This window comes from Idiotropiscis lumnitzeri, chromosome 8, assembly GCF_059441095.1.
Source record: "Idiotropiscis lumnitzeri isolate Australia: NSW breed Sydney's pygmy pipehorse chromosome 8, RoL_Ilum_1.0, whole genome shotgun sequence".
Classification (NCBI taxonomy): Eukaryota; Metazoa; Chordata; class Actinopteri; order Syngnathiformes; family Syngnathidae; genus Idiotropiscis; species Idiotropiscis lumnitzeri.
This window is the reverse complement of record NC_142398.1, coordinates 18,841,615-18,863,538: the sequence shown is the minus strand read 5'-3', so window position 1 is coordinate 18,863,538 and position 21,924 is coordinate 18,841,615. Positions and strand designations below refer to the sequence as shown.

General features: G+C 43.0%; 4 protein-coding genes across 6 annotated transcripts; 3 read left to right on the top strand and 1 right to left on the bottom strand.

The window, feature by feature from the left end:
- Positions 1 to 3,314: 3,314 nt before the first annotated feature.
- On the top strand, positions 3,315 to 4,900 carry LOC148332569 (transcription factor JunB-like). Its single transcript, XM_088303373.1, has one exon. The coding sequence runs from the start codon at positions 3,611 to 3,613 to the stop codon at positions 4,634 to 4,636; it is 1,026 nt and encodes a 341-aa protein (XP_088159499.1). The 5' UTR covers positions 3,315 to 3,610; the 3' UTR covers positions 4,637 to 4,900.
- Positions 4,901 to 5,925: 1,025 nt separating this feature from the next.
- Positions 5,926 to 9,163, bottom strand: prdx2 (peroxiredoxin 2). Its single transcript, XM_088302196.1, has 6 exons — positions 9,033 to 9,163; positions 8,179 to 8,296; positions 7,949 to 8,102; positions 7,256 to 7,378; positions 6,729 to 6,859; positions 5,926 to 6,423 (listed from the first exon to the last, which is right to left on the bottom strand). The coding sequence occupies exons 2-6, from the start codon at positions 8,279 to 8,281 to the stop codon at positions 6,341 to 6,343; spliced, it is 594 nt and encodes a 197-aa protein (XP_088158322.1). The 5' UTR covers positions 8,282 to 8,296; positions 9,033 to 9,163; the 3' UTR covers positions 5,926 to 6,340.
- A 535-nt stretch (positions 9,164 to 9,698) lies between these two features.
- On the top strand, positions 9,699 to 14,790 carry wiza (WIZ zinc finger a). Of its 3 annotated transcripts, none has more exons than XM_088302192.1 (8): positions 9,699 to 9,793; positions 10,364 to 10,625; positions 11,227 to 12,045; positions 12,121 to 12,468; positions 12,647 to 12,861; positions 13,374 to 13,554; positions 13,615 to 13,774; positions 14,008 to 14,789. In XM_088302192.1, the coding sequence occupies exons 2-8, from the start codon at positions 10,442 to 10,444 to the stop codon at positions 14,162 to 14,164; spliced, it is 2,064 nt and encodes a 687-aa protein (XP_088158318.1). In that variant the 5' UTR covers positions 9,699 to 9,793; positions 10,364 to 10,441; the 3' UTR covers positions 14,165 to 14,789. The 3 variants fall into 3 exon arrangements, with proteins under 3 accessions (XP_088158318.1, XP_088158319.1, XP_088158320.1); XM_088302193.1 differs by having other exon boundaries at positions 9,738 to 9,836; XM_088302194.1 differs by lacking the exon at positions 9,699 to 9,793 and having other exon boundaries at positions 10,481 to 10,625; positions 11,227 to 11,295; positions 11,385 to 12,045; positions 14,008 to 14,790.
- Positions 14,791 to 18,651: 3,861 nt separating this feature from the next.
- LOC148332566 (prostaglandin E2 receptor EP1 subtype-like) lies at positions 18,652 to 21,723 on the top strand. Its single transcript, XM_088303236.1, has 3 exons — positions 18,652 to 18,811; positions 19,932 to 20,824; positions 21,141 to 21,723. Exons 2-3 carry the CDS (start codon positions 20,072 to 20,074, stop codon positions 21,408 to 21,410), a joined length of 1,023 nt encoding a protein of 340 aa, XP_088159362.1. The 5' UTR covers positions 18,652 to 18,811; positions 19,932 to 20,071; the 3' UTR covers positions 21,411 to 21,723.
- Positions 21,724 to 21,924: the final 201 nt, after the last annotated feature.

Here is a 21,924-nt window from a genome sequence, read left to right as displayed (position 1 = left end):
CCAGGGGAGAGCGTTTTGTCCTTTCCTGACAGAAACTTTTGGATTTGAAATCAAAGGAGCGACTTGATGGATTTAACAATATTCTGATGACTTTTGTGAAATAGACTGGACTCTAATTTCCGTAATATCTCAAAGTATGCTTCACAATTTCACTGTCATCCAATGTAATAATTTACATTTTATTTAAAATAATGTAACATCCCGTTAACGGTGTTACAAATTGCAGTGGACATAGCTGTATGGATTTCATTTTAAATATTTTTGTTTAATTTTTTTTAATTATCATTATCTGTTATTGTTTCATTGTAATTGTTAAATCATTAGTTTCCTTTTGTGATTGTGTACGAAAGGTAATTGTGTTACTCCCTCTCGGCGAGGTTTATTTATTGGTTTATTTCTAAAAATGACCGATGTTGCTCAAAGTGGCGCCCAATAAGTTGAATGAATCACATATGTTGCTAAACAGCTAGCGAAGAAGAGGAAACGAATCTATAGGCTCCTCTGTAGTTTTCTCATTTTTCTCCTCCTTTTGCTTGCCCTCGTAGGTGCCAACACGAATCACCGCAGCACTCAACGGCGGCAACAAAATTGAATGTATGAGGTGTGCAAATTCTGCTCCAGTACGTCTCTGTACATAAATAAGAATCGGAGCCTCTGCGTCTGTGATGAACTCAAAAAATAAAATAAAATAAAATAAAATAAAATAAAAAATAAAAAAAAATAAAAAAAAAATATATATATATATATATATATATATATATATATATATACAATGAATAAAACACAGTCAAGAATCCTCCTATCAGGCCAATGAACAACTTTTTGAACCACCAGTATTAAAGCACAAGCAAAAGTCAAATGTGCTCAATTGTCTGATCTGGCTGCATAATGCGTGCTGCGACGCTGCGTGCAATTAACAGTCAACGTTCCCTGAAGAGTTACGGTCGTGTGGGCCCACACACAACCGAGTGAGGCGGTGATTTATGGACAACCCCGACGCCAGTCTGTCGTCCATGGGCTAATGGGCTAGCAGGCTAGCAAGCAGATCGGTGGTTGGCTCGTCTGGTGGGCGGGCCGACAGACGCCAGAAAGCCCGAGTCTGTATAAATCTGGACAACTTCAATGGTGGAAAAATATTTCATGCTATAGCTCTACAATTCAGAACTAAATTGTTATCTACATGTTGGGCGGACTTTGTAGGGACCCCAAGCATGATGGGGGCCTCGTTGAAAACACCACCCCACAAGCACTCACACACACACACACCCCGGTTGACTCCTTAGTCCAGTTAATTATTTAAGTATTTTTTTATTTTGAATAATACATCACCCCCCAGTTAGTTATTATCTAACGCAGGGGTGGGCAAACATTTTGATTGGCGGGGCACAATGGGTTCTAAAATTTGACACAGGGGCCGGACCAGTAGCAGATGGATGGAGTGTTCAGGTAACCTCACCTAATCGGAGAAAAAAAATACATTTAATTTTAAATGAAAGTGAACAAAAGTATTACAACAATATATGTCTTTATGAAAAACACAGCATTTAGAAAATAAAACATGAACAAGGTTTATTAATTTAATTTTTTTCAAATCCGGCGGGCTGGATTAAAATGTTTAACGGGCCGCAAGTGACCCCCGGGCCGTAGTTTGCCCACACCTGATCTAACGTAATCTTATTCTGTATGACGTTTTTCTTGTGACAATATGTGTCATCAGGAAAATATTGACGGCCAGATTTCTTTTTGGAAACTCTGCTGATGTGCAATATGTGAGGCCTGAAATAAAGATGCTTATTCTTGCTTTTCTACTGTGCTTACAAAACATTGAGCACCAAATTGAAGCAATTACCGTAAGGGTCCAGTGAAGTAATAAACTCCTTATCTGACACATTTGCTTTCTTGGGTCATGCAACCAATCGCTAATTACTTTCAAACTAAACTAACGATTAAACCAAATTCCAGATAAACGGGACAATCATGGACTCTGAGCTTTTATATAATAAACGTTTCCATAATAAGGTGTCAATTGGAACACATGCTCTAATCCACACGACTGTGCGTACACTTTCCTGCTGTCAAAAATTAGTATGGACAAATGAAGCCTCCGCATGACAGAACATTGGGAAGGGGAGCCAAAATGTAAAAACATGCTTGGGCACATCCACTTGGAAATGATTCAGAGGCCGTCATCAAGCAGGTGCTCGTCGCAGGTGACGTGCCTGTTGCCTTCTTTGACATATCTCAGAGATTTGTTGACAGCAACATTAGTCCCTTTACAACACATGTTAAAGACACACAAATTAAAGTTCTAAATATAGTTTCTAAACTGTTCTAATTAATTTTTCCATTCGGAGCTTAATAGTGAAGGTGAATAATTTTATTTTTTTCCTGGGGCCAAAAAGAAACATTTCAACTGAATTGAAGGTGTACATTTGTAGATGTAGGCTCTGTCAACTTTGACCTGACAATATTGCTAACACAGAAATTGTCACTCTTTCTTAGCAGTTTGTGTAATTAAGTGTCCGAGAGAAACAGAGGAGTGATGATCCTTCTTGGTCGAATTTAAAAAATGAACAAATGGCAGCAAACAAATGACTGACTCGCAAATGGGCAAACAGTATAGAAAATGGACTGGTGGTGTTCAAATACATTGGATTTAAAACAATGACAGTGTTGGTCCAGATTTTTGCAAACAGATTAAGGCGTGATAATGTCAAAATATTGTCTATTGTCACCATACCGGCACCCTGCTCCATGCATTTTTTGAAGCAGTCACGCCCACGTTTTACACACCCTTTGCTCACCTCATGTGTGGTGCCTGCCTGAGGCTTGAAGGAGGGCAGCCTCCCACGTCCCGTCCAACTGGAAGCGCGCCAGAAGGGGATTGGCTTCCCGCTTGTGTCAGGGAGGAACCGGAGTGCCAGAATACCCAAATATGGACTAACCGATATCAGTTTGGATCAATGACTCAGTGTCCGTGTATTGATCTGGTATGGGGCGGAGTCTGCGAGTGGACTTGCCAGTGTGCTCTTGTCTGCTGGGTTGAATTTGACCCGCGAGGCTCGTTGGCAGGAAGCTGTGCCTGTGATCGTGAAAGCACTCTTGTGGCGTTTCGTATTTACCTTTTCGACTTTTCCTCCAGGCGAAAGGGCCTCGCCGTGTTTACAGTGGTGGTTACTGGCAACGTGCGTCATTACGCGCGTCTGACATCCTGGGGGCGGGGCCACGAGGAGGCAGCGACCAATCAGGGCCTCGGATCGGGTGTTTCTCTCGGCTGCGAGCTGATGGTATAAATAGAGTGAAACTGGTCGGCAGCATATCATAAAAAAGGAAACGAGAGAGTCGGTCAGACAGGTTTTCAAAATTAAAGACTCACCAACACACGAGTGGGATGAAAACATCTGAATTAGTCACTGGACTACGCTTTGATTCCAACTAAAGGTACAAATCGACGACTTGGTATAGTAGCGTTCCTCTATTTTGGAAGTTTTGCTGTTTTTTTTTAATAGTGCTCTTCGAAATAATAATACATCCGGACTTGCTGGAGATTGAGTTGGGACACCTTCACGAACTCTTGTAGCGTATTTGCCTGTCTGATTTTAAAGCGAATATGTCCACAATAATGGAACAGCCTTTTTATGACGACTCGTTTCTCTCTGCTTATGGCCATCCAGGCGCAGCCCTGTCAGACTACAAGTTACTAAAGCAGAACATGAACTTGAACTTGTCCGATCCTTATCGGAGCTCCAACTTCAAGTCTCACCACCTGCGCGCCGACTCCGAGTTGTATTCGGCGGCCACGGCGGACTCGGGCTCGCTCAAACTCGCCTCTCCGGATTTGGAGCGACTCATCATCCAGAACAGCAACGGGCTCATCACCACCACGCCGACGCCGAGCCAGTACCTGTACAACCGCGGGATCACAGAGGAGCAGGAGGGCTTCGCCGAAGGTTTCGTGAAAGCTCTGGACGACTTGCACAAGATGAACCAGATGGCGCCGCCCAACGTGTCCATCGGAACCGGTGGTGTCGCCTGCTCGGCGCCCGGTTCGGTGTTCGGGTCACCCATGCAGCCGGAGCCGCTTGAATACACTAACCTGAGCAGTTGCTCCACGAACCCCGGCCTGTCGTCGGCTGTCAGCTACCCGTCCGCCACCATCAGCTACCTGCCGCACCATCCCTACCACCACCACCACCACCACCACCACCCCCAGTCGCATCACCCCCAAGGCGCGGCGCACACCCCCCACTCCTTCCAACACTCGTTGGCTGGCGCCGGGCTGCACGCACAGCGCTTCGGCGGCCTCAAGGAGGAGCCCCAAACCGTCCCGGACATGCCAAGCAGCGACAACAGCTCGCCACCCATGTCCCCCATCGACCTGGAGAACCAGGAGCGAATCAAGGCGGAGCGCAAGCGGCACCGGAACCGGCTGGCGGCGTCCAAGTGTCGGCGGCGCAAGCTGGAGCGCATCGCCCGTTTGGAGGACAGAGTGAAGGTTCTGAAAACAGACAACGCGGGGCTGTCCAACACGGCTTCTCTTCTACGGGAGCAGGTGGCCCAACTCAAACAGAAAGTCATGACGCATATGAGCAGCGGCTGCCAGCTCATGCTGTCTCCGAAAGTCAAATCCTACTGAGGAAGCCGAACTTTATTAGCACTTTGAAAACACTGGACTGGAAATGCACTGACAGCACGGGAACTGGATTGTTGTGACTGAAACTGAAGTACATGGAAATCAGTGAAAACGAACACGCTTTGGGCGTTTTGGAACACGACGTGTCCTGTTTACATTGTACATTCTCTTCAAATTCTCTTGTAACTTATTTCTGCTGTTAGGTTGAACCTGACCATTTTTTTTGTACCTGTACAGTATATTTAAGTAAATGTTGCAATTGAGAAATGTGTTGTTTTCGTCTTGGTGTTCTGAGCTTTTTTTGAAATGTCACCTCGTTGGAATTATTGAGGTATTTCTCGAGAACACTGACGGGCTGTTGTCAGAATCATCTGCCTTGTCAGCACTTCAATTTCCTGACCTTCAACGCCCCAGATAGGATTGTTTTTCTATTGACGTACTTGCACTCCTTATATGGGGCACTTTTCTCACAAACGTCACAACACTGATATGTTTCCGGGAACTCCCTCCTACAATGCTGGTCAGAGAGGCCGCAGCACTCAAGTGTGGTGGTGTGTGAGTGTGAGATGGTTTGTCAATGAGCTACATGGGAGTTCCCCACTTCTGCTTTCAGTTTCCCCAAGTACGCTTCGAAAAACAGGAGAGCCGTTTAAGCAAAAAGTTCCAGACAAGCAAGCAGTTTTGGTTGTCAGATGGGGTTTAGAAATAGACAAGAGGATGTACAGATAATTGTAACACAGGAAAATATCGAGACTGGATTAAATGTTGATCTCATGAGCGAGTGGAAAACATAACACGACTGTGTACTGCAAGTCTCTAACATTTGACACACTTGTGGCTCAGACGTTCAACTGCATCATGCAAACAGAAAAAAACTGACAGTAAGAACCCATGTAGAGGTGCACAGCTGACCTCGGATCATTTCTCCGCTCAATGCACTATTCAAATTCAACGCGTGGTTGACAGTCGTTTATAGTTCATGTCGTTTTACTGATTTAATAAGATACTTTTAAAAGGGATAATCAAATGGTTTAATATTGCTGTCACCACTTTGTTTGCAGCATGTCTAAACTTGACATGAAACCGCAGCAAACAGGCTGCTCAGGTGGGATATGTCAGTGATTCCCATCCACTGAGCCCGAAAGGTAATGTTCCACAGGAAAACCTTGATTCAATGTCACTTTTTGGTAAGTGAAAAAAAATGTACTGTACAATATCAAGTCAACAGCAACCCGCGTGTCCACGATGCCATTCATACAAGCTTCAGTTAAATATCCCCATATAGTACAACATTTTGCAAAAAAAATCTTTATTTTAGTGAATATTATTTTTGAAAGATTTGTTTAGTCGTGAGATTTTTCCTTATTGTACGTGAAATAAGATCGTCGAATCGAAGGTTGGGGGGGAAAAAAATGGGCATACATGTCACAAACGAGTAGCACACCCTAGCGGCGACAAATGGTATGGCGACCATAAAAGAAACGCTTCACATTTCGCTCTGCAAATAAAAAAAAAAAAAGGAAATGAACATTTCAGTGCTTAAGACTCGGAGGTTTCTCACCAGTTTTATACTGGATGTACAAGGTATCAAACAGAGAATAGGTTGGGCTTTGGATAAGCAGGAAGTCCATGACTGCTCTACAGAAGCACATAATCAACGGAGGGCAAGTGCAACTGTTCAGGAAACTGGTAAGGTGACCTTCACGTTTACTGCTTTGAGAAGAACGCTTTACTCTTCTCCACGTCAGGGATGATAGTGTCACTGCCTGGCTTCCAGCCTGCAGGACACACTGTGAGAGAGGACAAAGTGCTTGTTCACGTATCAGTCACACAGCAGTAAAAAGGCACAAAGTACAAATGTCAACACCCGGCGCGCTTACTACACAATTCAACAGTGATGTGCATTGCAAAAATCATATTCACAAATTATTATTCGGGAGACAAACCATAAAACCATTTAAATCTATAAAATACTAGAAATCAATGCTGCAGACAGAGAGCTGTTGCCAAGTAATTTAATCACGGCAGTAAATCTCCATGAAGCTTGGACATATTGAAAATCAATAATCAGGAACTCGGAACCTCTTAAACTTACCTTCACCATATTTGTCAGTGTGCTGGAAGGCCTGGACCAGGCGCAGGGTCTCATCCACAGAGCGACCCACTGGCAAGTCGTTGATGGTGATCTGCCTCAAAATGCCTTTGTTGTCAATCACAAACAGACCTCTGACAAACACAAGACATGGTTTGACTCATTATTCTATCCCAAAATTAGAAAGTCATTTCTGAGCTTCACAAGTTTCAACTCAAGCCTGCACTTGAAGGCCAATGATAATGATGCAAATAAATACAGTTTTAGGATGCATAAGCTACTATACTTGGAGGCCATCAATTTGCTCCCCGCAAAAATTTTGCGAGCTTGAAAATTTTTTGATTAACCCCCCCCCACACACACACACACCTATTTGACCATATAATGCAATATATATATTTTTTCTAAACTTACACAGCCATCCAGCAACATGACATAAGGCAGAGGACATTAAATGATTCCTCCAAAGAGTGCATCCTCTCTAGTGGTGACACTATAACATGGCCTCATTTTGTCCCGAGTCCTCGCACCTGTATGAAACGCCGTCATCCTCCTTCAGCACACCGTAGTCTCTGGAAATGGTCTTTGTGAGGTCTGCCACCAGGGGGATTTTCATGTTTCCCAGACCTCCCTGTTTCCTTGGTGTGTTGATCCTAGACGGAGGGGACCAGCATGTTCATCAAGGAGCACAAACTCGATTTACTCGTTTTAAAGACAAAACGCTTCTGTGTAAACCTGCAAACGATGTGAAAGATGACACCGGATCATGATCATTACCAGCTAAATGTTTCAAAAGTGCAATTGAGTCCTTAACTCTAAACACCATCACATATTCCAGAACCTTGTATATAGAAATTTGAGTATGATAAGAGACTTGTGGCTTCACTGGGAACTTATCAGGTGCACGCAGAGAAGCCGAGAGACGGTAGATAACCTGACCCGGCGGGGAGGTGCTTTTTTAAGCAAGCCTAACTAAAAATCATCTTCCATTTGAACCGAACAAGAAAACAAGAATAATAAGCAGTACGCTGTAATACAGGCTGCAGCTGAAAACAAAACCAAAATGTCATATTTTTCAACGGAGAGACGAATGGTCATAGACAACAATAACATAACTCACCAGGCATCCACCAAAACTGTACTAGTTAGCATAAAATTGTGCAATAGTGACCCCAGGTTAGAGACAAAGAAACATTTTCAGCAGAACCAAGACGATTCCTCACCAGGCCAAGTGACTAAAGTGAGAGTCGATGGAGCATCCGAGCACCTCGCAGCCGATCTTGCGGAACTCTTCCGCTCGGTCGCTGAACGCCACAATCTCAGTGGGGCAAACAAATGTGAAGTCCAGAGGGTAGAAGAAGAACACCACATACTTTCCTGAAGGGTACAGATGTGGAAAAATAATAGTGTAAAAAAAACAAATAAATAACATAACTACAAAATGTGATTTTACCTTTGTAGTCAGACAGTTGTATATCTTTAAACTGTCCATCTACAACAGCTGTAGCTTTGAAGGCTGGGGCGGGCTTGCCGATGTTTGCGTTTCCGGAGGACATCGTGGTACCAAATGACTGAAAAAGACCCAGTGACTAAACAGCTTACATACAATTACACTGAAAGTGCTTCAGGACTACCACGGGTCTCTTTGAAGACTGTTTTTCAGCCTTTTGGGGATCTATGCACTACTTTTACGCTCAGTGAGCTGAACCACGGAGTCACATGCAAGTCATGTTCAACCAGCAGGGAACAAAAGCCTATTAGCAAACTTGAATAACCTTGACAAGCCAAAGGAGGAGGGAGTGGGGAAAAAAAAAAAAATCAAGCGGCAATGTTTGCACGTGTACTGATCTCTTTAATAGAGATGTGTCTACTAAAATCTCCTATCATAAACATAATTAATTTAATAAACGTGTTTACCGAAAAATTTCACTCAATGAAAAGTTGTTAAAAAAAAAGAGAAGTAGTTGTTACACGTGCTGTGGTTATACAAGGAGGGCTTTTTCATTGTCTTTTTTTGTGTGTTTTAACTGGATTAAACAATAATGCTGCATAAAGTTAGCAGCAGCAATGGTAAAACAAGCATATCGAGAGAGCCGTCATAGGAACAAAGAAAGACCCATTAGCCCCCCCCCCCACCGATGGATAGTACCAAGCGAACCGCCTAGCTCTGTGTTAGCTTATCTATAGTCGGTCAATCACATTTGAGCTTTTTGTGGTTCCAAAACAAAAAACAGTTATTAGCACTCTCGCACTGGTTTCATAGTGACAGTTTGCATATGTCAATTTGGGAAAATGTCAAATTCTCACCTGTCTGGAGGACCGAAGAGAACTCTGCGACGTAAGGCTGCAAGATTATCAATAGAAAATGCACGCGACCTACAGAGGCTGCGCGGAATAAGTAGGCGGTGCCACAGAGGAAGCCGGAAGTGCCACATTCCTACAAAATACATTTTACCAGTGGTAAAATCCACAGCGATGGGAATCCATGCTTTCGTTTCCCCAACACAAGGGCATTTATAATAATTATCTGGTAGCATAAGTTACTAGTTATATAACCATTTTCATATGTTCCCCACCCCCGTCCAATAAATATTTATCAAAAAAGATGTGGAATATTGTCTATAAATTAAAATGTGTGAATTTGAGGAAATTTTCCTGTTTTCTGTTTGGTAAAATCCTGAAAATCCATCTTGGAGATTATTATTTAACAATTGAATCATCTCAATATTACTGTAAAGAACATTTGCCACCATTTAATAATATATTTCGTGACGACGTGCCACTCTCAAATGGATCAATAAATGTTGGTGGAAAAAACTAAACAACTAAGTTTTACTTTAATCTTACAAGAGCACCATAATCTTGAAATTTAGAATTGCATTTCAAAAACAAACTAAAACAAAAACAAATTGAATTCAAATATTCTTTTATTGGTCGCGGGTTCTGAACGTTGTGCATGGTTGAGCTCTTACTGTGAAGGGAACGACGTACCCCGTTGTTGCTAGTTCCGGTTAGCCAAATTGAAGCTTGCTATGTTGACACTTGGGCTAGTCATACATGGCTCGAAGGTAAATGAACTTGTTTTCAACTAGTGATCAACTGTTCATATCGGTGAGCCGGTTACGATACTGCTTTTTCTTTTCTTCCAAACCGTTTTCATGACTTAATTTCTGGCGTTAGATTACATTCTTAGCGAAACAAAATGTGGTCAACTCCTATTGTTGTTTTTTGTGTGTGTGGCGGTAGTGGGGGAGGATTCTTCATAAATTTTTTTTATTACATATTTATTTCCTACTTTATCTGAGCTTCTCACCGTAAAAATAAAAAAGTGTGTTAATGACTGACAAAACTAAACTTGGGGGTATGTTGCGTTTTTCATGGTCGTTATGATTTGATTTCATGTTTGCAGATGATTTTATTTACAAAAACAAAACAATAAAAAACGTACCTGTAGTGGAATTATCAATAAACTAACTCGAACAATGCCCGAATCTCAAATTGTCAGCCATCCATCTTGTAGATCACAAATAATTTGACTATGATTTTGAAACTGAACAATCACTTCCCTTGATGTCCTGGACACATTGTGGCATTTATTGTAATCTTATGTATTGTTCATCCTCTGCTTGCTTTGACAGTCAGCTGCACCTCTGCCTATAAGAGAAGAAATACTGCAAGACCTTCTGAGTTACAGCTGATACAAAGATTCTAGAAACATGGCAACCTCCAAGGAGGTGGATCAACAACATTCTCCAGCCCCAATGGCAGCAGTTTCGCTTCCTGACACATTGCATTCAGATTTTAGACAACAGCTGGGCAGAGGTTTATCCTCCTCGGAGCAGCCAAAAACAGGAAAGCCACTTTGGGCACCTCTTGAAACGGACGCCCCCGTCACATTAGGTAGGGATGTCTCTTGAATGAACAATAATAAGAAAATGCTGTTCCCCGTGTGCCTGTGGTGGTTCTTCGCGGGTTCTCTGGATTGTGACAGCAAATTTGGTGAAGTCTAAATGACACAAATCGCAAATGCTGCTTAGGGGAGTTGTGCCATGGAGGTTTATCTTGAAACTAATCCTTAAAACAAGACAGAATAAAACATTTTACATTTAAACACTAAAATGCTCAACCAAGCCAAATGACATCATTTAATCTGACAACAGTCTGCTTGCTTAATCCTCACATATAATGTGAAAGGCCATAGACAGGCTAACTGAAATTAGCATTGATGTTACGGTAATTGTAAGTACTTTAACACGCACAGAGACGCAAAAGGGGAACACTGTAGTGCTCTCTGTTCTGCCTCAGTAATGTGATTGACTGCAATTGTGTGCCCGATGTACGTCACCTTTCACACCGTGGCAGCTTTTCTAGACTCCATATAAGCCTCTACAGAAAAGAATTGAACGAATGAATGACTTCCTTTTTCTATCTGTCTGTCATCTATGTATTTATTATCTTTATTCTACTTATTTATTTACTAATCAGCCCCTGCATTTTGCAGCTTCAAACAACGACGACGATGAGGTTCATGTTTGCCAGCTTTGCAGCTGCTGGTATGAGACACGTAAAGGTCTGTCCTCTCACGTTCGCTCCCATCTGCATCAGATGGGAATCCCCGACACTGTCATCAAGGGCAGCCCCATTGACTTTCTTTATCAGGTCATGAAGGACCAAGACCTCAAGTCGACCAGCAAGCGGCAACGAGAGCCTTTCTCCACAAACAGTCAACTTGGGACTCCCACTAAACGTCCATCAGAGTTGCCGCCTCCACCCGCTTCTCCTCCCTGTAAGCGACCAAAGCCCCCTGAGGAGTTCACTTGTATTCTCTGCGGGGAGATTTGTAAAAATCGCAAAGGCCTGGCTAGCCACTCGCGGTCTCACCTGCGACAGATTGGAGTTCTTGACCTTCTGGGCAAAGATGAGTCCGCTATCGAGACTGTCGAAGATTTGGTGAGCAGCGGCGTGTTAGAAGCCACGCAAGCCCCAAAAGTGAACAGCACCACCAGCTCCTCCGCGGGACCCTCTTCAGCACCAGCTTCTCCTCAGGCCCCCCAGCCTCTGTCGCCTGCCCCGGGCCCATCCAGGTCTTCTATTCCCTCCACTTTGCCAAAGCTTGCAACATCTCCTCAGAGTCCTGTGCATCGGGCCCCCAAGGCGAAGAAAGGCTTTCGTCTGGCGGTGGACCCCCTCCTCAGGAAGCCCAAGCCTGAGCCTTTGGAGGTTGATGTCTCTCTTGTGAGTGGCGCCAGCTCAAGCAGTGGCAGTACTCCCCCACTGAATTTATCTGCTCCTGTAATTCCTTCCAAGGCTCTCGTTGCAGGTAACACTCTCACCAAGTTGTTTTGCAAATGTTTGAAACATAACTCCCCTCCATCATTTCTTTTCGTCTTCACAGGCCCCACACATGTTCTCTCACCGCCGACAGTCCTTTGCGACTACTGCGGTCAGCTATTCGAGACTCGCAAAGCACTGTCGTGCCACGCCCGCGCCCATCTGCGCCAGCTGGGCCTCACCTGGTGCATCAAGACGTCGCCGATTGATCTCCTCCATGACGTTATGTTGCGCAGTGAAGAAAAGTTTTTGCCCAGTGAGGCGTCCTCGCCGGGGAAAATCCAGAGGAGTCCTCAAGGTTCTAAAAGGTCATCGGAGAGCCATCAGATAAACTCCAACGTGTGCTCCTCACCTCTGGATTACTCCATGAAAGACACATCTCCATCTTGCAAGAATGGGGCTTTAACCTCGGGTAAGATTATTTTCCAGGGGTTTGCAAGAATACCCATTGTGAACAGCTAAAGTGTTAATCTGCTATTTATAAAATGTGGGAGTCATAAATGGTCAAATGAAAAGATTATTGTCAAGATATTTTGGGGGTGCAAGATGTTCACTTCTTCATCCTGTTTGCTTTTTTGGGGGGTTTTTAGGCAAATCATGTGAGCTTTGTGGCTTCACCTTTGAAAACCGCAAGGCGCTAGCCAGTCACGCACGGGCTCACCTTCGCCAACTGGGCGCGCTCGAATGGAAATCGGAAGGGGCGACCTCGCCAATTGAGCGCCTCAGGGAGTTGATGCGGAAGGACCCGCTTAAGGTGGCTGCTGTCACCCGGCGCTATCGCGAGGGCGACCTCAACATCAAGAAGGTGTGCTGATCGCTGTTCATTCATTTACTCGTAGTCAAGAAATGCTGCAGCTATTGAATATTTTGGGTGTTTGGAAAAAAATATTTTTTTTATTTTTTATTTTTTTTAGTTAAAGATGCAGAAGTAAAAAAAAAAATTCTAATGAATAGCCGACTGGTCTTAATTTTTAGATAACCAACATTTTATAATTGCATTTAAATTGTGCATTTCAGAACACTATTTTCCTCTCTAGAACTTAGAATTTAGATAAATCAATTTTGGTCTATGAGTTGAACTTGAAGTGACGTCAGAACCACAGTCGGACTGCTAGCACTCGGCTAGCGCTAAACGCTGGCAACAGGTGTCGTACAATACCATGTCAGTGTAATTACGTTTTTTGTTTTTGTTTTTTTTAGTGCCCTTAATTAATTTAACATTATTTCAGGATGTCGAGCCCATCCATTGATAATTAAATGACTTTAAAACATTTGGAAGAAATGTGAGTTAAAACCTTTATTTTCTTTCCCTCCCAGAAAACAGTTTCGCTATCCACTTTGGCAGATTCTGAATCATTGCCTGGCAGCAACATGAAGTTCTCGAGCCATAAATTGGGCGAAGATGACCAGGCTGTCTGTGCCGGTTCATCCAAACAACCACAAGGCCACACGCACTCTGTGGGAGCGTGCGGCAGCACTGGTGTGCGCTCTGCAAGAGGTGAGCAAACAACAAAAAGAGATCCAGTGTAGATCGTAACACCACTTTTGTGATTCCCAGCACTCGTGCTTCCAAAACAAACGCCATCGGCAGGAGAAGAAAATCAAGACGCCAACTTGCAGCAACCATCACGGACTGGAAGCATTCCGGCTCTCCTGCCCAAACCTCCGCTAACTCCTCTGGTCAAACTGGTCGGAAAAGTTTACTCTCTTAAGTGCAGGTCAGTGAGTTCACTTCTGGAGAACAAGCACCTGCGTTGGGATTTTATACCAAATGTGGATTTTGCTTTGTGCTGCTAATTAAGGTGACAGCATTTTATTGTCGATTCATCCTGCCGCCTCTAGATGGCGACACACTCATTTGTGGGCAGACGCACCAAAAGGACCATTAGACTGCAGGACCGTTACATTTTCATTCTCTACTTTGCTTTCTTTGTCTATTTTGGCTTTACAGATTCTGTGAAAAAGTGTTTCATGGGCCTCTGTCTGTTCAAGAGCAGTGGATCACACACCTGCAAAAACACATCCTGTTGCTGGGCTACAAAGGTCAAGAGTCTCCCCCTGCTGCTCCTGTGGCTCCTCCTGGTCTCATCCATCCCGTGGCTGTGTAGTTGGAATAATTGTGACTCGAAAACATGCGCAGGACTGGATTTATGCAGTTTTAAATGTAACCTCTTTGAGCTTCTGCCACTTTCACTCCCTGGCACAATGCTTTTTAAGTGATCGGTCTTATTCCCCCCCCCAAAAAAGTGGGAGGTTAGTGGGGGCATGAATTGAGCAGCTTGCAAATTCATTGGGGAGCAAAACTCATTTAGCTTTCATATGCCCGCAAACTGCACCTTAAAGTGTATATTCCTTGTGTAAACAAATTGGACTCAGTTTTATACACCATTTCACTGTGAGATCAGTTACTTTTGAAGTGTTTTACTGAACACATAAAAATGAATGATTTATTACTATCGAGAGTCTCTTAGAAACCAAAACCCGATTTTTTTTGTTCTTGTGATTGTCTGCAGGTATGTGTTTTTATGCAATGTTTTTACCTATTTTCATGTAAATTAAATTTCGTCTTGTTGAAATGGCGTGATTTAAAATTGTTTTTGTCAAGTTGTAAGACTTGTGTCGATTCATATGAAACTGATAGGTAGGCCTGGGGTGGTGCTATGTGGTGGCCAGGAGGGGTTTGGCCACCCCAAGCCACCACGCATCTACACTGAAAAAATAGTTTTTTTGTTGAATACACTCAATTTTGTTTTGTCAAGTGGTATAGTCATCTTTCTCTGGATTATTTTGTGAACGCACTCGATGAAATAAAACACTGCCGCATGGGCGAGTTCAGCAGTTGCCTGATTGCAGCAACACTAGTGATGTGTAAATGAAGCTTCAAATGTGCTTCATGAACCAATTGTAGTATTTTTGGACTCCTGCAGATGGCACTCTCTGTTCAACATTGGGCTGGAATCACACTGACTTGCCATTTTTTAAACCCTTTATTTGAACCAACAGTGCCATCTAGAGGACTCAAAAATACAATACCTGGTTCATGAATCAAAATTGAAGCTTCATTTTCCCATCACTAAGCAGCACTCAACTTGTCAGAGAAGGTAAAAACTCAATTAATTAACCCTAATTGGTAAATCCGACATGATGACCTTTCAGGTGTTTTTTTAAATTTATTTTTGTACGTCACAGGGGACTTTGAACGTGTCACATAAACAAACGACGCCTCCACAGACCCGTGACGCTTTAGCAGGTCTGCATACGTTCCAAAAATGGAAATAAAAAGTTTTGGCAAGTAATCAAAATGTTAAAAAGAACACTGTCGGATTTGTTTACATTGATGCTTTGGGTTATTGCAGCTGGAGGACTCTTTTCATTTTACTGACACCAAGCTGAGTTTGGCTGTTGAACAAAGGAAGACCAACCTTGTTCACTAAGAGACTGTTTGTGGATTTGTCTCGCTTCATCTCCACAGGCCGTGAGGAGCAAAACAAGCGCAGAAATACAGTGAAGCCATCAACAAAGTTCTGAACTGAACTTGAAAACGCCACCGTCAGAGACAAGCAGAGAAGACGGACACGAATGACCTTTTTCATGATAGATCTTGTTTACTCCTCAGCGATTATTGGCAGCTCTGTTGCTACGGTGTAATTTATGACACGCTTCAGTTGCAGCTGGCGAAAAATCCACCGATCAGATCGGCTTCAATGCGGACTTGGTACAAAGCGTCTCGGATATAATAAGACACTTCTGTACTCGTTAAAAACTAACACATCTATCTGTGACTCATGTAATTCTCTGTGATGAGTCTATGATACATCTTGACCTGCTATATTTCATCTGGCTCATGAGCTTTCTTTAGACGACGGGGGCGGGCCTCTAGTTGGCTCCGCCCACTCACTGTGTGACTGGATAGCTCCTCTGCATCCGCAGAAGGTCAGAAATAGCAGCAAGTGTTTTTTTTTTTTCTTCCTTTCACACCATCATATCCATACATGGAGGCATTTCCGGCGGCTTGTAACAGACAATGGTTTAGTGCCTTCTCGTTTTCCATGAGAAACCTCCAATAGACACGCAACATGATCCAAAAGAATCTCACTGCAGATCTCACGAGGAATGCTTTGAAACAAAGTGTGCAGCCAAGTTTTTGGACAAAGTGCCAAAAAATGTCTCCTTACAAACATGCAGTGTGGCGTTTAAGCTTCATGATATTTTTTTTTCTGTTTTCATTTCACTCGTCACTATTGCTGCGTTCAGATTCTTGGCTTCGAGCATCACTGAAAAAATGCACTGCAGTGCAATGCTGCATTGCTGCTCTTTTTTTTTTTTACCTCACTGGACTGAAATTAAGATTAAGAGAATGGCAGAATTCCAGGTTTGGGGGAACATCAATCATTTTATCCGCCCTGTAGACGTTTGCTACTTTTTTTTCACAGAACGGGCCCGCTTGCATTGTTTGTTAGGTCCACTAAATGAGATGCAGTGCTAGAAATGTCTAACATTAAATTTTGCATTGGCAAATATATTGGCAACATTTTTCTTCATGATTTTTGTGAAATCAGTGCCCGGCATTTAACCTCGGTGACACTCATATGCTGCGTCATAAGGATTCTAGCTCCCTTGCGTTCTAAATTTATTGCTCGATTAATAACCGTCTGCAGCGCTCAATTTGTGCACGTCAGAATATCCGAGAGACGTATGAAATGTTATCTTCGACCCAATCAGGGCCGTAGTTTTCCCACGCCTGCTTTATATTCTACATGACATGCTGGAAATCTGTTTCATTCTTAGGTAAAGAGAAAGAAGGAATTTTATCTTTTGCATTATCCCATCTAATATTTCAATTTATGAGGAATTAAAAGACTTTCTCAAATAATGTTGCCATTTTTTCAAACTATTGAATCTCTTTTTTTTAGCCACAAAATCAAAACTGATTTTTAACTCGTTCAATCCATAAGACGTACATCTACGTTTTCAAAAACGTAGTCCCCACCTCCCAAAGACGTATTTATACGTCTTTTTTTTTTTTTTTTTTAATAGCATTAGAACACAATATTCTGTTTGCCTCGCAAAATCAGTCAACATCCAGAAAAACGCTGGAATTGAGTGGTTCCTCTAGTGAAAATTTCTGGGATTAAATGAGTTAAAAACCTTTTACTGATTTGATATTAAGACCAATTCCAGCAGAGCAAATTGAATCAACTTCCTGTATTATATTTTTATATTTGGCACTTCTCTTCAACCTTCTCCTCTTTTTTAATTTCTTGCCATGAATATTCCATACTTTTGTCCACAATGTGTTTTTGCAGGCACGTCGACAAACGTCGTGTGGCTTTCCACTCCTTAGCAGCCAACATCTCTTTAAAACGTCACTGTGGAATAGATCTTACTTGTTACACTGATATATTTGAAGATCAAAATTCCTGCGGTCCTGAATAAATATATTTCCAAGAAATTACTGGCACGTCAAACTCTGGCTTCACAGGTACTCACATAAGTAATAGCCTCTTAGAGAAGTCCTTCCTCCGCAGACAGCGTTGGCAAACTGAGAAGAAACGGATGATGAACTAAAGTCGCATTGCCAATATTGAAAACGTGTGCAGACACACACACACAGAAACTGTTTTTGGTCTCTGCATCCGCAATCCAAGTCCTGGAATCGTTTCTTATCAAACGAATGCCTGTTAGCATCAAGCTCAAAGTGCTGGTTGCATGTTGGACGCGGTGAGATGTCAAAAGTCACACCTCACACTTTGTTGCCCTGGCAATATGTTTTGGGTCATTTTCCTTCTGGAATACCCGTTAGTGTTCTTGCTGAGGAAAGGTTTTTCATTCAGGATTTTCCTGTAGACCAGTTGCGTGGCTGTAAAGACGCCATGTGGTCTTTGCAGAAAAGCTGCTTCAAAATGTTTTCACATCCAAGCTTGACCGAGGATGGTGTTCTTTGGGTCATACTTGTATTTGTTCATCCTCCAAACACGCGGGTCGAGTTGATGCCAAACAACTCAATTTTGGTTTCATTTCGCCACAGGATTTTTCTCCCGGTCCTTGCCTGAGTCTTTTACTTTGTCCCATGTCAAACTTGACGTGCTGCAAGATTTCAGTCCATTACGGTTTTTGCAATATGACTTCCATCTCAACCGACAGGTCACGTGGATCCGACTAAATCTAGTGTAATTGAAAATGAAAGATGTCATCATTCTGCAAGGTGTGAGCAGGAATACCAACAGTTATGGTGGACGGTGGAGCTGAAAATAAGTAAATAATAAATAAGTAGGAAGTAATAAGTAACATTAAGATCAACTGGCTGAACGTAACCTTCAAGTTATGATTTCCTAGATTTGCTGACAAGCAAACGAGAATGATTTAACATCCAGCGCCGTTCAAAAAGCCAACCGAAAGCTTTGCAGAACAAAAAGATCAAACAGGCAGGTTAATTAGAAATAACTTCAAAGCAACGTGTGACACCAATAGTGAGTAAGCGTGCGGTGGTTTATTCGAAACTTAAAAATTGCAGCAGAGACGCCCACGCATCGTGAAAGCAACCAAGACTATAAAGCGTCAAAGTCCTCCCATCCTTCACGCACTTGGACTCGAGACCACGTGTACCACACTGATGCTTTTCGAAAACATAAAATAATAATAATAATAATCTAACAGCAGTGGAAGTATCCGAGAGGAAACGTTTTGAAGCGTTGTTGGGATCGCTACTTTTTCTTATTCACGTTGGACCGCATCGGACGACGGACCGTTAAGTGGTGAGTTACATGATACCGTTTTCTCCATCGCAACCGTTTTAAATGTGACTTTCCGACTAACAGCTGCATACTTAATCATTTTCAAAGGAATCAATCATTTGTGTTGCCAACGCTAACAACACCTTTAAATATTCGTCAAAATCGCGCAGCGCTGTTTATTTGCAGTAATTACAATAACACAAGCAAGACACGTAAAATCTATTTATGGATGCTCCTTTTTATCATTTATCCCGTGTGAATAATATATATACTAGTTCATTTCTTTGTTCTACATGTTTTGTTTTTTTTTGCTTTTTCTGGAACGCTGCTGCAGTGAGAACATTTTACTTTTAAATTCCTGTGTTTAGTCAAGTTTTATTTATTTATTTAGTTAGTTATTTTTAGAGAACAGTGCCATCCATCCATTTTGTGTCTCTTATGTACTCAAGTTAGGGGTGTCCAAAACGCAGCCCTGGGGCCACATTTCGGCCCACGTTGTGATTGCTGTGTAATAGCATTTTTTTTCAGTTAACCCTTTGTACGGAAATGTTTTAATTCTTGGGTAAATATTGTTGTTTGAATTTGAATTATTATTTTAACAAGTTTCATTTTATATTGAAAAAAGGTTGACATTTTTTTTTTTTTGGTGTTGAAAAGTCAGGCAACAAAAATACATGTTTTCCCAAAATTAATGAATTGTGAATTGGCCGGCAACCAGTTCTGCGCGCATTTTTTTCGTCCTCTCAGTAATACTTATAAGTCATAGCGGAAGTCAAGTCACAAATTTAATATACTTAACATGTTCTGATTAATATTGCATTTGCGGAACATGAATTAAGCAGAAAAATCCACTTGCTCACCTTGCAAATCTCACTTCTCATCTGTTTTCTGGGTTAGGCTAAGTGACACTTTTAGGTGCATTTCAGTCGACAGCAGGGGGCAGTAGAGAACCAATTTACAGCAACCTGTGATTGATGAACATGGATAAATTAATCTGCTTAATTGTTATTCCACAAATGCAATATTAATCAGAATGTAGGCGAGTGCATAAAATATATTCTCGTAAACTCAATTTTGACTTGACTTCTCCTTTAAAGATAAATTGTCATCTTTACTCATGATTTCCTTGTTTGTCCTGCAGCTTCTTCAAGCATGGGCCACACAAGTGTCAGCGTTAACCCATGCTAGCTTTGGGCCACTGCGACTCTTCATCCTCGCCGCTCATCCCTCGTTCATCAAATGGCAGCGGAGGGAAGGTGGCAGCCAGGGTAGGTTCTTGAGATGTCGCAGCACGGAAACCTGACGGCCAGCGGCGTCATGGCGGTGGTGTTGCCCATGACTTTGGGTATCGTGTCCAACATCGTGGCCCTGTTCATCTTAGCCAACGCCTACTGGCTCCAGCGACGACGCTCCAAAGCCACATTCCTCCTCTATGCTACCTCCTTGGTGGTAACTGACTTCATGGGTCACGTGATCCCCGGCGCCCTGGTTCTGAGACTCTACCTCTCTGGAGGCGTGCGGCCGGAGGACTCCAGCGCTTCTGACGCCATGTGCCAGTTCCTGGGTGGGAGCATGGTCTTTTTCGGCCTGTGTCCGCTCTTCCTCGGTTGCGCCATGGCTGCAGAGCGTTGTTTGGGTGTCACCAAGCCCCTCCTCCACTCCTCCCTGGTCACAAGCAGCCGCGCTAAAATGTGCCTGTCTGCGATTTGGCTGTCCGCTCTGTGTGTGGCCTTGCTGCCTTGCTTGCAGCTGGGCTCGTACACCTATCAGGACCCGGGCACCTGGTGCTTTATTCAAGTCCTCAGCGATATTCACGAAGCGGATGTGGCGTTTGTGCTGCTTTTCTCGGGGCTCGGCTTGAGCTCCCTGGCCGCGGCCGTGGTGTGTAACACCATCGGTGGACTGACGCTGGTGCTGGCGAGGATCAGGAGGAAGCCTGGGTCGCATCATTCGGCCAAGTCTCATGACATTGAGATGGTGGTGCAGCTGGTGGGGATCACAGTCACCTCGTGCATCTGCTGGTGCCCTCTACTGGTGAGTATTAGTAAGTACAACAACTTGACCTGGACTAGCGCAGGCAACCAGTGAGCTGTGTGGCATGGCACATTAGTTTGCTTTGAGAGATAATCAGGTGTGCTGCAGGAAATGATGAAATCTTAATTATTTAAATAAAAATTTTATTTCCTATAAAAAAAATGTTTTTGTTCATTCCAACCACATACAACAGGGGAAACAAACAAATTCTCTTCCACTCAACAGAAGTGATCAACTTGCTGTCACAGCATTAACCAACATTTATCCCATCTCGCACATGATAAGTATTATAACAGCGCATGCTTCGTACCCGCAGATCTTTGGCCTGATGTCCGCGATCCACTCCTACACAGGATCCATCGGAGAGGACCTCCCCAACTACAAAATGCTGCTGGTGATGGGAGTGAGACTGGCCACGTGGAACCAGATCCTGGACCCATGGGTCTACATCCTGCTTCGGCGAACCGTGCTAAGGAAAATCTACCTCATTGCAAAGTGTCAAGCGGGCCTGGGGGGAAATTTATTTGGATGCTTAGCCTCGACATCTCCGATTGAGTCCGAGAATAATGAAGTCAACCAAGCCTAAACTGGGAGGACTGTGGCAAAAATATCGGAAATATTCAATGATTGTGAGAAAACGTGTAACCTGCGTCTGTTTATTGTTTCTGACCTTTGAAATGGAAGCTGCCATGACTTTGCACAAAACTTTATGAACAGCCTTTTTACTAAAGTCAGCATTGCTTCATGCTTAGTTCTCATAAAGACAACGGAATGTAAATATGCTGCAAAGAGCTAAGGAAGTTTGACCGTTTGCATCGTTTGTGCGTCACAATGGAAAAGAAGCCTCAGAGAGGACTCGACGGCAAATGCGAACGTGCGAGAGAATATTCACGCTACGTGATGCGGGAAAATTGGAATATTCGTAAAGTTATGCCTCAAATTACTGAGGAAAAAAAAAAAACTTTAATGAGTAAAGGATTGTGACAAATGGCTGTGTTTTCATTTTCCAATTTATGATTGAGTCGTTGTATTTGGCAATTCTGATGACCAAAATGTAATGGAGTCATTCGGGCCGCCGCTCATTCCCTTTAAAACATTTC

Excerpts from the sequence above, each read along its gene's own strand:
- prdx2 (XM_088302196.1), bottom strand. The coding sequence starts at position 8,281 with ATGTCCTCCGGAAACGCAAACATCGGCAAGCCCGCCCCAGCCTTCAAA. Across the intron at positions 7,379-7,948 it reads CACTTTAGTCACTTGGCCTG|GATCAACACACCAAGGAAAC; the intron begins GTGAGGAATCGT and ends CCCTCCGTCTAG. Across the intron at positions 6,860-7,255 it reads GATGACGGCGTTTCATACAG|AGGTCTGTTTGTGATTGACA; the intron begins GTGCGAGGACTC and ends TGTGTTTGTCAG.
- wiza (XM_088302192.1), top strand. The coding sequence starts at position 10,442 with ATGGCAACCTCCAAGGAGGTGGATCAACAACATTCTCCAGCCCCAATG. Across the intron at positions 12,469-12,646 it reads GAATGGGGCTTTAACCTCGG|GCAAATCATGTGAGCTTTGT; the intron begins GTAAGATTATTT and ends GGGGGTTTTTAG. Across the intron at positions 13,775-14,007 it reads GTTTACTCTCTTAAGTGCAG|ATTCTGTGAAAAAGTGTTTC; the intron begins GTCAGTGAGTTC and ends TTGGCTTTACAG.
- LOC148332566 (XM_088303236.1), top strand. The coding sequence starts at position 20,072 with ATGTCGCAGCACGGAAACCTGACGGCCAGCGGCGTCATGGCGGTGGTG. Across the intron at positions 20,825-21,140 it reads TCTGCTGGTGCCCTCTACTG|ATCTTTGGCCTGATGTCCGC; the intron begins GTGAGTATTAGT and ends TCGTACCCGCAG.
- LOC148332569 (XM_088303373.1), top strand. The coding sequence starts at position 3,611 with ATGTCCACAATAATGGAACAGCCTTTTTATGACGACTCGTTTCTCTCT.